This window comes from Aotus nancymaae, unplaced genomic scaffold, assembly GCF_030222135.1.
Source record: "Aotus nancymaae isolate 86718 unplaced genomic scaffold, 86718_ANA_hifiasm-v0.15.2.pri h1tg000036l, whole genome shotgun sequence".
Taxonomy (NCBI): Eukaryota; Metazoa; Chordata; class Mammalia; order Primates; family Aotidae; genus Aotus; species Aotus nancymaae.
In genome coordinates, this window is record NW_026988450.1 from 88,742,412 (window position 1) to 88,757,948 (window position 15,537).

Here is a 15,537-nt window from a genome sequence, read left to right on the forward strand (position 1 = left end):
AAATGAACCCCAGCAAATCTAGGAAAAGACCAAAATTTTCAACAAGTATAGAACTATTTGGCTCTAAACACTATTCATCACACTCTCTTATACCATACATTTCTGATGCTGAGAAACTAAAATTGTAAAAAGTTCCCATTCCCAAAGCCCTTTAAAATCCAAGAGTGTGAATTTTACTCAGCAAAATATTTACTCTGAATATCTAATTACATACTCAAGTGAACAAAGTGAATCCTAAAATAGTTCTTCTAATATCACATGTTTTAAAAATGTTTAAAAGCCTAGGAAAGAATCAAAGATGACAGGAACAACTAGATAAATAAAAACCACTTCAATGGTAAAACTGTAGTTTGGTGCTAACACACCAATATCCCAGCGGTACTAAAATTCTTACCCTAAAAACTAAAATGAATCAGTCTATATACCCCTACTTATAAAATTGCAGCCTTTTTCAACAACGCAGCTTCCTCCTTTTAAAAAATCTTTCCTAAGTGGAGTAACATATTTAAATATATTTGAAATAACAATAAATATTTTTATTATATTCTTAAGAACTTTATCTCCTAACAAATATTCTTTACTACTGTAAGCAGAACAGCTGAATTTATTTGCTTTTAGTCATGCACATATTATACAGCATTTCTGACTTCTAAATATGTTTCCCAAATACAGTCTTGAATATTACAGTGAAAAGGCAATATTTTGTATTTACATTTTTATATGAATAAAAACCCTAACATTATAAAAAAGAAAATTGCTTATACATGGTATTCCTAAGCCCACCTTACAAAAATATGGAGTTTCAAACTGAATATACAATCTTTACAGTGGGTAAAGGAAACTAATTTTTAAAATAAGAAAATCCATGTTACTCTTATTTCCTACAGCCTCTCTTTTATTTCCTAAAATTTAAGTTAAAATTCCTCTTTTTATTTCCTAAAACTTCCATATTACAGAATAAATACATGTCGTAATTAAAAGAAAAAATAAAACTTTTAAGAGACATAGGATGAGCATTAAAGGATAGCTTAACTCAAAATGCTTTTCCATAAAAAAGATTTTCATTTACTATTTGAAAAGCTATCTAATTGGTTTTATGTAATAGCTGTAAACCCATACCAAATCAATTTCCATTTTCCCTCAAATTTTAACTGTAAATCTATGGAAATAAATTCTGAAAAACATTTATCCACCTTTTCGGTACAAAAGCATGAATTTAAATAAAACTAAACATATTTTTAAGTTATTTATACCTTTAGCCCAACACACTGGAAATGGACTACAGCCGCTTTTCTCCATATAGATGGCACCTGCTGGTTTCAGGGCCTCTTGGCCTGCCAGTTCCAACAACATACACCCAATCCTATAAAGATCAAGCCAGGAGTCCGCACACAAAGTCCCAGTTCCTCGCTGTGATAGTATTTGCTTCGATCCACAAGCAAGACTAAGGTTCCCCTGTGGGCTCCTTTTTTCAGAGTTTGAAGCAAAATTTGGGAGGTGTTCCTTCTGTAATATTTTCCAGCAGCTTGAAGGATGCCTCTCAGTTACAGAATCTTCTCATGCTTCCGCAATCTGAAACACAGACCATCCTGGCTAGATTAAGCTACTGAACAGAATGAAACCAGCTAGTAATGTGACCCCATGGGTCTGTGTTCCTAAATTCATTCAGGGAAGGAGAAAGAGGGAGGGAAAAGAGGGAGGAGAAAAAGAAGGCCAGTAGCCAGTAACTTATTAATATGCTAATCTCACCCTTCTGTTCAATTCATCCAGCAGTCTTCTGTTTACAAAACTGACAACCAATTTTAAAATTGAGTAAGCTGAAAATCAAGTCTGACCCAGATCATGTCTGTACATGGCTTCTCAAACCATTTTTGTTTTCAAAGTCATGCCTTTGTCATTTTAATAACCTAATTCTGACCTTAGAGTTAAAATAATTACTTGGATGAAATAAAAATCCTTTCTGGGGAAAAAAAAAAATCCTGATTTATCTATGTCTCTGTGTCTCTAGGTACCCAAATATTTTTGTAGTAAAATATTTTTCCTGGTTGGTACTTTCATAGTAAAAGTATAAATTTTAAAAAATATCTTGAAAACATAAAATCAAGAATTTGAGGTAGCCACATTCTTTAAAATTAGCTTAGGGAATATTTAGGAATCCAAGATACATGATTTCCTTTCCTAGTTTCAAAACACAGCAAATAATAAACTCATACTAAAGAAGTAAGGCAGAAAAACACCCTTACAATCTGATACTAGCAACTTTTAAAAATGCAGAGCTACTTAGTTTTTCCATTCAAACTGTGAGATAATCAAGACCATCTCAAAAATTTTGCCATCTGAACACATTCCACTTCAGCAGTAAGGTAATTAGTAACTAGGCTCCTGGTGCCTTTGTTCTCTGAACATACTAAGACACACTGAGGCTCTATACAGTTCTAGCTTTCCTAAATGTGGGTAATTCTGTTAGTAATACATGTGTATAAACCAATAAAAAATCATGTATTTTACTTAACAGTGAAAATAGCCTAGGCGTTATGAAGTCACTAACTTCTGAAAACAATAGCTTAACAAAGGCTGAGAAGAACAAGAGGCTTATTTGTGTCCAGTGATGCCCCAAGACAGTTGTTTCATTTCTAACATGCTACTCTTGATGATGGCTTTGTCTCTAGATTGACTTTCAGGTTCCTAACAGCAGCCAGAGTTCTAGTGACCTCTTCTATGCTCGACTGAAAACACATCATTCACCAGCGTGAACTCTGACCCCAGGGAATACTGGGAAGAAAGGGGCTCCAGTAAGACACAAGCAAGCTAGTGAGGAAAAGAACAGAGGAAACAAGCAACAGATCAACTAGAAAACACAAAAAATATCCCCAGCCTCCATCATTACTAAGAGACCAAGACTGTAAAGGGCAACTGCCATGATGGGAAAGATAAGAGCACATCCACCAGCAAGCATATCTGACATACTCCTGTGAGAATGGACTAGAGTTTAATCTGAGCCATCAACTAACAGATAAATAGTCCAAGCAAATTGAGTCCATCTTGGAACTTACGGATCTCAAAAGCTTTAAAAAAAAAAAAAAAAAAAAAGCTACCATCATTAATTACCCACAATTATATTCTACACACTAAGTACTGATTACATGTAATTTTCACATCTTTTAAGCAAACTTGGTATTATATTTCTTTTAAAAATGAGAGCACTAAGACTAAAGACAGGGTCATACGACTCAGAAGAGGCACAGGAGTTACCAAGCCCACTTGCTCATCTAAGATGCCAGGGTCTTCACACCACAGCACACCACCCCACCCCAGGAAGGATTTTTGAGTCAGACTGAACAGCTGCCACAGGACCACCTGAGCAGGAGTCAGAGTAGTATAAGCACAGGGTGGTGGTATCTGGAGCTAATGCAGTAGCAGGAACAGAGAGGAGAGGACAAACAAGAAAAGGGAATGTAGAAAATGAGGGAGAGGGATGAACCCAGTCTCTATGACTTTAAAGTGACCAGTAGATGGGGCTTTCTCTACTAACCCTGCAACTACTTCATAATTTATTTCAACATCCAAATATCATCTCCTAATGTACAAGATCTTGAGAGTACAGGAAGATAAGATATGAAAGAGCATAAATTCTACAGGCCAGAGACAAGGTGACTTAAGCAGAGACCAGACTGAAGCACCACCTATGGAAATGTTAGGAACCAACTCACACCACTGAGAAAAGCTGAAGAGGATACAGGTAATATTGCGAACAAGAACCTATACCGTTTATTGAGCAACTATAGTTATATATAAAATAACTGTATTTAATCCATAACACAATCTCAGTGAAGCAGCTACTTCCCTGTTTTCATAGAAGAGGAAAATGAAGTTCAGAGAAGTCAAACAACTTGTCCAAGGTCAAAGAGCTGCAAAATGAGGCAAGTACTAGCTAGTTTGGTGATACGGCAATTATTATTTGATTCCTGCTAAATATTAAAGACAAATTATTCTTTTAAATTCCTAATCCAGGGACATCTTGAAAAGAACAGAAATAGACTACAGTTAACGGCAACATAAGTGAAAAGAGTAAGCAGCCCTCTATGTTCTCTTATTTATGAATTCTACATACTAATATAAAAGCCACCCATTTATTTAAAAGTTCTCTGATCTTTACATCAAACTCTTTTAGTATTGGCATATTTTAAAGCAATTCTGGTAAATCCTACTTGAAAAGTAAACTCCTACCCTTTACCTTCAAGATATAGCCAGAATATATGTATTTCTTACCACATCTCCTGCCCTCACCCCAGCCCAGGCTGCCTGGATTACAGCCATAGGCCTCCTACCTGGTTTCTCTGCTCCAGCTCTGGCTGCCCTACACTCTATTCAGAACCCTTCTGAGTTGTGCACTGATCCTTCCAAAACATCAATCACACAATTTTATTTCTCTGCTTAAAACTCACCAACAGTCCCCTAACTTTTCCAGAATCAGCATCTACATACTTAGCACAGTCTGCAAGGCTGTGTGTGATATGGCTCTCCTCTGTCTTGGCCTCATCACCAAGGATCTCCTAGTTTCCTTGGCACCAACCACACTGACCTCCTTGCCACTCCCTGCCCTCCTCTGCACTGCCTGTCCTTCTATGTGGGACACTCTTGCCCCGCATTATCCACATGGCTTGCTCCCTTTCCCCTGCCACACCTTTGTTCAAATGTTGCCTACTCGACAAGGCCTATCCAGACCACCCTATCTGAAACTGGATGGCCCATCTGCTCTCCCTGCTTCATTTTATTCCGAAAGCACTTACGCCTTCTAAAACACCTCATGATTTACTTAAACATTCAAATTATTGCCTGGCTGCCCCCACTACCATGCAAGCTCCATGACAGAAGGAAATTCTGTCTGTTCTGTACATATTGTCTCCAGGGCCTTCCTAAAATGGTAAGACGTGTAGGTCACATCCCACCCACCCTCCTATTACCTTTAAGTAATGAAAAGATGGCAAAGAGAATTTGTTTTCTTTTCAAGCCCATGGCCACAGAGAAGGTATATGTTTGTGCTGGACGTGAGTGACAGTATGGCTTGCCTCCATCCTGGGCACTGCTTCACTTCTAGATCTCAGTACAGTACGAAGGCTTAGTACATATTTACTGAATAAATAACTGAATTAAACATTACGAAAACTTTGCTTTCTCAAGAATATGAGAAAATAAAAATTGACATAAAGTCTACGAAAATCATGTGAACTGTCTCTCCTCACTCACCCCACATAAAAAATACATCACATAATTGTAGTACTCTGATACTCTTATTAAAATTTTCACCACAAATTTTAACAGAGCACAAATGAATATAGCATGTGAGATTAGATAACATCATTAGGGTTGCAAACAATGTCATAAGCAAGATCAGTAAGCATAAAAGGGAACTCTAAACCCCTTCATACGATGCACAATTTTGTCCAATCTGGCCTGGTCGTGTATGAGAAGGCCCCTGGGAATGAACTATTAGGAGATGAACTACTTATAAATGTCACCAAAAGCAGTTCACAAAAATACCAGCCTGACTTTCACATTTCTCATCTAATTGTCATAATCTTGTCTCTCTTAAGGAATACCAAACATCAAGGCTGCACTTGTTGGCAAAGTAAAGCACTAATAAATGCTTTTATGCCAGTGGACAGGAGTAATGAAAAAGAAAATTATTATTCATATTATACATGTGTATTTCTAAATATATCATCCTTCACCTCTTTTCTGCTTGCATTAATCAGTTACAGATTTAAATAACTTCGATACTTTTACAGTATGGTGCCTGCAAGTAGCATTTGATAATTACAACATATCCTAACTTTAGAATGTCAGGTATCTTATACTGAGCTTATTTCCAGTAAGATTACTAATTACTATTTCTGTCATTTTGTCTTGCTGTTTCCACCACAAAAACAATTTTTCAAAAATTTTAGTCTATCAACAAAAATTATGACTTCATTAAGATTAAAGAAATATTAGTCATAATAAACCTAATCACTTTCCGAAGACAGACAACAGGAAATACCAACAAATTTCAAAAGGTGACGGTATTGGCATTATTCACTTTCTTTGCAAAGTTTCTTAACAATTACTATACCTCCCTTCCGTTATTCTTGAGGAACTCTGGGGAAACTGCGGAAGGCACTGAATATGTAACTAGAAGATCCAAAGGAGCCCCAGTTCTGCCTGTGAGACAAAGAAAATCATTTCAACATCCTGAACTTCAGTTTCTTCATCTGTAAAATGAGGACAGTAACAATACCTAGCACTTATTGAGTACTATGTGCCAGTCACAAAATAGCATAATAGCAACACTAATAACAATGGAAATATGATTATTTTGACATGATGATACCAGGTTAATGCTAACTCTGTGCCAAGCCTTCTTCCAAGTACTTAAAAAATGTTGACTTATCTACTTATCTTAACAAACTACCCATGGGGTAGATACTGTTATCCTCATTTTACAAATGAAGGAATCGAAGCACAGAGAGGCTAGGTAACTTAAAGTCACAATGTCACACAGCTTTTGAGTTGCAAAGCTGGAAATCTAACTCATGCAGTCTGGCTAGAGTCCATGTACTTCACCAATTTGCTGCAGTGCTTTACACCTATTTTCTCAATTTATACTTTTAACAACCAACAACATAGATGATATTACAATCCATGTATGACACATGAACAAATAGAGGAACAGAGAAATTAAGTAACATACCTAATATCACAACTAAGTGGTCAGTTGCAGAGCTGGGATATGCATCAGGCATTTGGACACCAGCCAGATCACACAGTTAAACCACCACCTATTGTATCACCTATCTCCAGATGCTACAAAGGTTTCCAGAGAAGAGTCTGGAAACAGGCCTCCAAAGGGTAAATGAATCACAGTGAGGACCAAAGGGACAAAGAGAGCATGAGAAAAAACACAGCAAAGAATATGGGACAGATAAACTGCTCTTATCCCCATGCAACACCCTAATTCACCAAATTGTGAAATTCATGCAATAGTCCTCTGGTGTCAGCAATCCTGCCCCAATACAAATTCAGATAAAAGCCATCACACTACATGCCATACACGTAGCTGGTACTTGACAGAGGTTATTAAAATCACCTGAAAATAAGTATAACCACTGAATTAAGCAACACTAAAATACATAAAATAGATGGGAAAATGCAACTCTTACCATGAAAATCTTATTTCATATTTCTGCCAATTGGGTAAGACAATAATTATCTTTTACAATGTGTATTCTCAAGTACCTCTAAAATTAATGGGATAAAAAGTATTTCCTTTCGTTATCTAAAAAGGCAAAGACAATAAAACCCTGACCTTATTAATCTAAGCAGTATTTTCATGGACTCTAATTAATGACAATTTCTTATATCTGTTTTGCCATATAGACAGAGATCAAAGCTAAAAATCAGATTTAGAAACTGTTAAGGGATTAACTGCCGTAATTCCTTTTTTCTTAAAGGCTGATATCTGTAAGAAGATGTTGCATTAGTTTTTCAGTTGCAGTGGTAGAAGCATGATGACACAGGACAGGATAAGAAGCTCACCAAAATTTTCAATCTATCCATATGTTATAAAACAGAGGGATTTTTTTTTTGCTTATACTGACTATAATAATGCAAATATCAAAAGGCAATCCAGTAGTTACTTAAAGTTAACATGGCCCAAAACAAATATAAAACTTTTATTTTATGGAAAATGCATATATACTTATGCAATGTATTTCATCACCATGAACGTTTTTTACCCTAAAAACGCAATTTATCCACAGTTTGACTGCTCACCTTATTTAACAAATAGCAACAATATCAAACAATTGTGTCTTTCCAAATTAGGTTAAGTTTCCAAGTTAAGTGAATCAGAGAAAACCACTGATAAGGATGTAAAGGCTCTCAGTTACTTGTTAGAAGACATATTAATACTAGTCTAGGGGTCTGATGGTGTCAGGAGGACCCCTTGTGGTGAATGTGAATCTCTTTACAACCTGCATTTCTCAGCTAAACGTGAAAAATCAACAATATACAATTTAAATTAATCCCTCATGATGGCCATAAAAAGTTAACCATTACTACAGTTAGACTCATACTCTGTTTTCAAAAAATATCAGGCTGGGAATGGTGGCTCACACCTGTAATCCTAGCACTTTCGGAGGCCAAGGCAGGTGGATGACCTGAGATCAGGAGTTCAAGAGCAGCCTGACCAACATGGTGAAAACCCAACTCTACTAAATAAAAAAAATTGGCCAAGCATGGTGCCGCATGCTTGATCCCAGCTACGTGAGAGTCTGAGGCAGGAAAATGGCTTGAACCCAGGAGGCGGAGGTTGCAGTGAGCCGAGATTGCACCACTGTACTCCAGCCTGGGCAACAAGAGTGAATCTCCATCTCAAAAAAAAAAAAAAATATATATATATATATATATATATGAATAATATATAAATATTATATATATATTAAAAATATATATGTATAATAGCAGCATCTAGTGTGGACCCATCTCTCCTCATATCTATATTCAAAACAACAGACATAAGACAGCTTTTCTTCTTTCCAAACAGAGCTACACAGTAGTTGGGTTTTTTTGGTCAATTTCCCTCCCATATGCTTTCGGTTTTGTCATACTTGTATCAATGTATGTTATTCCAGCTTACCAAGAAATTTCAGGAGTCACTTTTCCAATTCTTTCTAAAAATTTTCATCATTAAAAAATGTTAAAACCAACCTAACACCCATTATGATAGCTGCTATTAAAAAAACAAAAAAAAAAAAAACAGAAAATAAGGTTTGGTAAGGATATGAAGAAACTGAAACCCTTGAGCACTGTTGGTGGGAATGTAAAATGGTACAACTGCTATGGAAAACAACATGGAGGTTCCTAAAAATATTAAAACCAGAACCACCATAAAGATTCAGCAATCCCACTTCTGGGTATAATCCAGAGAATTGAAAGCAGGGTCTGGAAGAGATATTCATACACTCATATTCATCACAGCATTATTCACAATAGCCAAAAGATAGAAGTAACCCAGGTGTTCATCCACAAATAAACAAAATGTGGTATATAAACTCAATGAAATATTATTCAGCCTTAAAAAGGAAAGAAATTCTAACGCACGCTGCACCTTGAGGACATTATACTAAGTGAAATAAGCCAGTTACAAAAGAATAAATAACATCTGATTCCACTTACATAACATATATAACAGAGTCAAATTTATGGAAGTAGATAGTAGCACGGTGGTTTCCAAGGGATGGGGGTAGAAGGAGAGAAGTTGCTTTATGGGCATAGAGCTTCACATTTTCAAGATGAAAAAAATTCTGGAGATCTGTTTCACAAAACTGTAATATATTTAATACTACTGCAACAGTACACTTAAAAACTAATAGATTTCAAATTTTTTAAAATTAAATTTTATCACAAATTTTTAACTTAAAAAATGTTAAAAGCATTTTAAAAGTAAATCTTATTCATATTTTACAACAAATCTACAAATATGATATAATTACATTTACTTTTATAAATAAAGAAAAAAGCTTTGAGAGTTTAAGAACAAGTCTAAAGTGAAAGAGACAGGAAAAAGAGATAATAACCATTCACTGGCTAAGGGCTTAATATTGTTCCAGCCCTGTACAAGGGGGCTTTTAAATGTGTGTGTTTTAAAATGTAACCCCCTGCTGGGCGCGGTGGCTCTCACCTGTAATCCCAGAACTTTGGGAGGCCGAGGCAGGTGGATCACCTGAGGTCAGAAGTTCAAGACCAGCCTGACCAATATGGTGAAACCCCATCTTTATTTTTAAAATAAAAATATTTTAAAGAAAAATAAAATGTAACCCCCTAATAAACTTGGAGACAATTACTGCTATCATTTTCAAGAAAAAGAAAACTGAGGCTCACGTACACAAGTAAAGGACTTGTGATACAATTAAATTATAAAAGTAAAAAGTCAAAGCCACATGCAACTCTGAAGCCCAAATGATTTCATCTTTTTCACCACCCTAAATTTAAAGGTCCATTCAGTTTATTTCAAGTATCCCAAAACCCAAAATCTGCCACATAGTATTAGATTTGTGACCTTGGAATTTTTTTAACCTCTCTCTAAACTTAGTTTCTCATCAGTTAAATGAAATTTAAAATGGTATTATTTCTCACAGTTATGATAATTAAATATTATAACCCTAATAAAGGGTTTTGAGGGCACCCAGTACATGAATAAAGGCTCCATGTCACTGTAAGTACATCATTACTGTCTGCCTCTTCTGTGAATAGGCAGTAAGTTAAGCATTAGGGATCCCAAAATAATTGGAACAGAGTCCTATCCTCTAAGGAGTTCATAATCCGTCAGAAGACAAGCACACAGATCAGAGTACTTACAAGTGTAACTTCTGGCAGATTGGTCTAATAAACCTCCAATATATCTCTTCTATGTTTTAAGACAGTTTGAGGCTTAAATAAAAGGTTTATTTGTAATACTAAAACACTGTCGACAGCCTACATGCTCAATAGAAGGGGAATTAATAAATAATGGTTGGAACATCAAAATAAATGACTATTTTAAAATGGTGTTTCTGAAAAATTTTCACTGACATTGGAAAATGCTCATTAACAAAAACAAACAAGTATCAAAAGAATAAGGCAGTTCCCAGTCCTAAATGGCAAGGATTTCAAGACAGACATATATTTTAAACTCCTTTGTCTTCTGCCCTATGCTTCAATGCGCCACGCTCTTCCTGATCTGTCTTTATGTCTCATTATTTCGTGTTTTTGTAGCTTCTTAAGGTAAAAACATAGACAATTGATGCTTTTTTTTCCTTTTAGTTATATAAGCACTTAAAGTTATAAAGTTCCCTCTTAAGTATTCTTTCAAGTTGCATGATAAAGACTGATGTTATATTTTTACTATTCTGTTTGAAATAATTTTCTAATTTTGGAACATTTTCTAATTTCTCTTTCAATTTTAGACTCACGTATTATTCAGAAAGGTATTTCATTTCTAAGTACTGAGGACTTTACTGGATGTTGTTTCTTTAAAATATTTGCTTTTTATGTTCATTTATTCTTTTGAACAGAAAATATACCTGCATGGTATATTTGCTGTAAGTTTAATTGGGGAAAAAAAAAAGAAAAGAAGATACAGGCTGGAAGCAGTGACTCACATCTGTAACCCCACCACTTTGGGAGGCTGAGGTGGGTGGATCACTTGAGGCCAGGAGTTCAAGACCAGCCTGAGCATCACGGTGAAACCCAATCTCTACTAAAAATACAAAAATTAGCCAGGTGTGGTGGTACACACCTGTAATCCCAGCTACTCAGGAGGCTAAAGCACAAGAATTGCTTGAACCCAGGAGGTGGAAGTTGCAGTGAGCCAAGATTGTACCACTGCACTCCAGCCTGGGCGGCAGAGCAAGACTATCTCCAAAAAAAACAAAACCAAACAAACATACCAAAAAAAAAAAAAAAAAAAAGAGGAAAGAAAAGAAAATACAATTATTATTAAATACATGGTACAAAATTCAAATGGATATGCAATGAACCATAAACATACCCCCTTTTCACATTCACCCTATCTTCTTTCCATCGCATTCTCTCTACATAGAATCACTCTTCCTAATTTTTGTGTAACCTTCTAGAGGTGTTCCACTCATACACAAGAAAGCATATATGCAGATGCAGTTTCTTCTGCATTACACCAATATAATGTACTCTACATACTCTTCTATACCTTCTTAAAAATTACTTTAAAATGTATCTTCAGCCTAGGCAACATAGTGAAACTCAATCTCTTAAAAAAAAAACAAAACAAAACAATTAGCTGGGGGTGGTGGCACATGCCTGTAGTACCAGCTACTCAGGAGGCTGAGGTGGGAGGACTGTTTGAGAGAGAGGAGGCTGAGGCTGCAGTGAGTAATGAACTGTGTGACTGCACACCAATCTAGGTGAAAGAACAAGATCCTGTTTTAAAAAAAATTTAAAAATTAAAGTAAAAGTATATTGTTCATCACAGATGCTTTTTGCATAAATGTTTGACTCTTAAAAATACTGTAGGCCAAGCGCGAGGACTCATGCCTATAATCTCAGCACTCTGGGAGGCCAAGGCAAGAGGATCGCTTGAGTCCAGGAGTTTGAGACCAGCCTAGGCAACATAGTGAGACCCTGTCTCTACAAAAAATTTTAAAAATAGTTGGTTGTGGTGGCACATATCTACAGTCCCAGCTTAAGAGGCTGAGGTGGGAGGACTGCTTGAGCCCAGAAGGTGGAGGCTGTAATGAACCATGATTGTGCCACTGCACTCCAGCCTGGGCGACAGAGTGAGACCCGGTTTCAAAAAAAGGCTGCATTAAATTATTATTTATCTCGATTACTGAGGTTTTTGGTGACTCTAGATTTTATGCCAAGACAAATGCCTTACCCTACTCCTGGCACTATCCAAACGTCCATTTCCACATTCTACGCTTTCCCACTGACCCCATTCTCCTCAACCACATGACTCTCAGTGGTTTGTGAAACTAGAAATGTTTCTGCTCAATGCATGTTAAATATAATTACTCAATTTTTTAAGTTCCACTCTGAATAAAAGTATTTAACATTTCTTTTTTTCTTTTACTTTTGAGAAAAGTCTGTCACTCAGGCTGCAGTGGAGTGGTGCAATCTCAACTCACTGCAACCTTCTCCTCTCAGATTCAAACAATTCTCGTATCTCAGCCACCCGAGTAAGCTGGGATTACAGGCGCCCACCACCATGCCCAGCTTATTTTTGTATTTTTTAGTAGAAATGGGGTTTTAACACGTTGGCCAGGCTGGTCTTGAACTCCTAACCTCAAGTGATCCGCCCACCTCAGCCTCCCAAAGCGCTAGGCTTACAGGCATGGGCCGCTGCTTCCAGCCTAACATTTCTTTTTTCAAGGACCAGAACTACAGTAAGCAGAACTGTCAAAGCCATATCTACTTTAACTGAAACAATTACAACGTAATGTTTTTACACTGGACTAGCAAACTCTTGAATTCATAAAATGTCTGAACTTTAAAGGAAGCAAGCCATATAAAAATTTGTTAGCTAAATCAATAAATTATGGATATCTGCATCTCCTATGATACAACAGAAATAATGTATTCATTTACTCTTTTGCTGTCCAAGGATCCTAACAGCAGCAGCAACTCAAATCAGCTGCCTCATCAGGGCACACAGAAGACAAACAAGAGGGGAGTTTAGACACAGCTAACTTACTAAGATTCCTCCTTCCCTGACTTTTTAAAACCAGGATTTTTAACAACTGTAATGGGGGAAAAAAAAAGATGAGATTTCTGAATCCAAGACAGATCCAACAGCTGGCAACAGAAGAGCATTTCCTTTAGAAAAAAATAGAAAAGTAGCATAAAATATAAAAAAAATCTGTTAAAAGGCAGCAAGAACAGGAGGGGCTAAAAACTTCAGCACCACAGACGTTGAGCAGATCTGAAGTTACTTTTACCTTTGGTATGTATTTACCAATTCTGGGAAGAAGGAGGAGGCTGTGCATTCACAGAAAAACTGCTGCCAAAAGACAGAAAAATCAGGCAAGATTTTGGCAGGCTAAATCCTAGAACATTTGTATACTTACTGTATAAAAGTATATTTATTGTCAAATATTACTCAGCAATAAAAAGGAATGAAGTATTGATACATGCTACAACATGGATGAACCTTGAAAACATTAAGCCAAGTGTTAGAAGCCACAAAAGATCACATACGGCATGATTCCATTTATATAAAACGTCCAGAATAGGCAAATCTATAAGAAAGTAGATTACTGGTTTTCTTGAGCTAAAGATAAGGAATCATGAAGAGTGATTGCTGGTGGGTATGGGTTTCCACCCACCTATTTTTGGCGTGAATTTTGGGGGTGATGGAAATTTCTAAAATTGATAGTGGTGACTGTACTCATTGCATGGTATGTGAATTATATCTCAATTTAAAAAAACAGACACAAAGTCTCTATAAGACAGTGAGTAAAGATTTTCAAGTCTTACAAGACAAAGATTAAAGTTCCTCACAAGAGGAAGATAAAAAAAGGAACCAATAAACATAAAATAAATCCACAGAGCTAAAGGACAAAAAAATTTTTTTTATTAAAAAAAAAAAACATATATATATATATATAACAAATTGTTTCTAGTATTCAGAAACAAGTTCTAGAAGATCAACCAAGAAAAAGAGAGAAATAAAAATAAATAACTAAAATTCATAAAGGAACTATACGCATTACAAAAATAAATCATAAATCTAATAAATCACTGCCCCAAAATCTTGTTTACAATTATAAGAAATTGAAAATAAACCCCTGGCTTTCCCCTAAAAACCTAATCCTGAAACAGATTTTCCCAAATCAGTAAATAGCATTGAGGTCAGTGTCATGCGCCTGCAGTCCCAGCTACTTGGGAGGCTGAGGCAGGAGGACTGCTTAAGGACAGGAGTCTGAGGCTGTTAGCATACCATGATCATGCCTGTGAATAGCCACCACACGCTAGCAGCCTGGGCAACATAATGAGACTTTGTCTCAAAAAAATATAAATTACAAGAAAACTTTTTTAAGTAAATAGCAACTCCATTCACCTAATTGCTAATGAAAACACCTTGACATCATCCTTGATTCCTTTTCTTTAGAACACAACTATCTCAACAAGTCTTAAAATTTATGTCACGTCTCTGCTCAAGATCCTCCAGTGGCTTCCCATCTGACTCAGATGCACAAGACTTTATGATGGCCCTGACTGCTCTAAGAGATCTAAACACCTGCCCAATCTTCCTGCTAAATGGCCTCAAAATTTTTAAAAAGTAATGTTTATCAAGTCTATATTCTGCTAAGCCTCTGCTATAATAGTGATGAAATTTTCTGACCATCTGTTATTATAGAATATTCCTATTTTCTGCATATAAAGTTCACTTCTGAAAACAACTCTCTCTCTCTCTAGCAAGATGTTTTCTCTTCTACCAGTTTTTGATAATTACTTGTACTTGCCACCCTCAAACCAGATACTGATAGTGTCTTGAATAAAATATTACCTTTTCTTAGTAACAATAACTATCCCCTTTCCCAGTTACAGTCTTAATTTGCTTAACATTTAAAATAAGTTACTTGTAAGACTGGAAACTTGTGTTTCCTGGAGTTAAGACACAATTTTATTCAAATGCAGTTTCTCAACTTACAGTGTGACCTTCAACAAGGCATTCTCATCTCCGTAAGTACTATTTGTAGAAAGGGCATAAACTACATATAAGGACTTCTCTGTTTCTAAAAGTAAAACATCAGGCATTTATGTGACACCTTGTAAAACTTGACAATTCCCATAAGGAAACTATGCAGGAATACCTGTCCAGTATCATTTATTTATTTAGTAACAGCATGCCAACTTCTACGGAACCATGAATCTGTGCCATTCAAATAGTGGGGTACAAGCACATTGCACCTCTTCAATCCCCCACACTGACCTATTGAAGTACACTAGTCCATTAATATCAGTCAATAGAGGAAGAAA

The 15,537-nt window shown here is 36.1% G+C and overlaps 1 protein-coding gene across 19 annotated transcripts in view; it reads right to left on the minus strand.

Annotated features, from left to right (window-relative positions):
• The window catches only part of PTK2 (protein tyrosine kinase 2), a 352,445-nt gene that overhangs the window by 265,003 nt on the left and 71,905 nt on the right, over nt 1-15,537 (minus strand). For 11 of the 19 annotated variants that reach the window (XM_064384629.1, XM_064384637.1, XM_012461201.2 and 8 more), the window contains one exon: nt 1,254-1,572. The exons of 2 other annotated variants lie outside the window; for them this stretch is intronic. In XM_064384629.1, coding sequence (XP_064240699.1) covers nt 1,254-1,353 — 100 coding nt within the window. In that variant the 5' untranslated portion in view covers nt 1,354-1,572. Of the gene's footprint in view, nt 1-1,253; nt 1,573-6,112; nt 6,202-15,537 lie in introns of those variants that run through there. 6 more of the 19 variants (XM_064384646.1, XM_012461207.2, XM_021672086.2 and 3 more) reach the window with 2 other exon arrangements.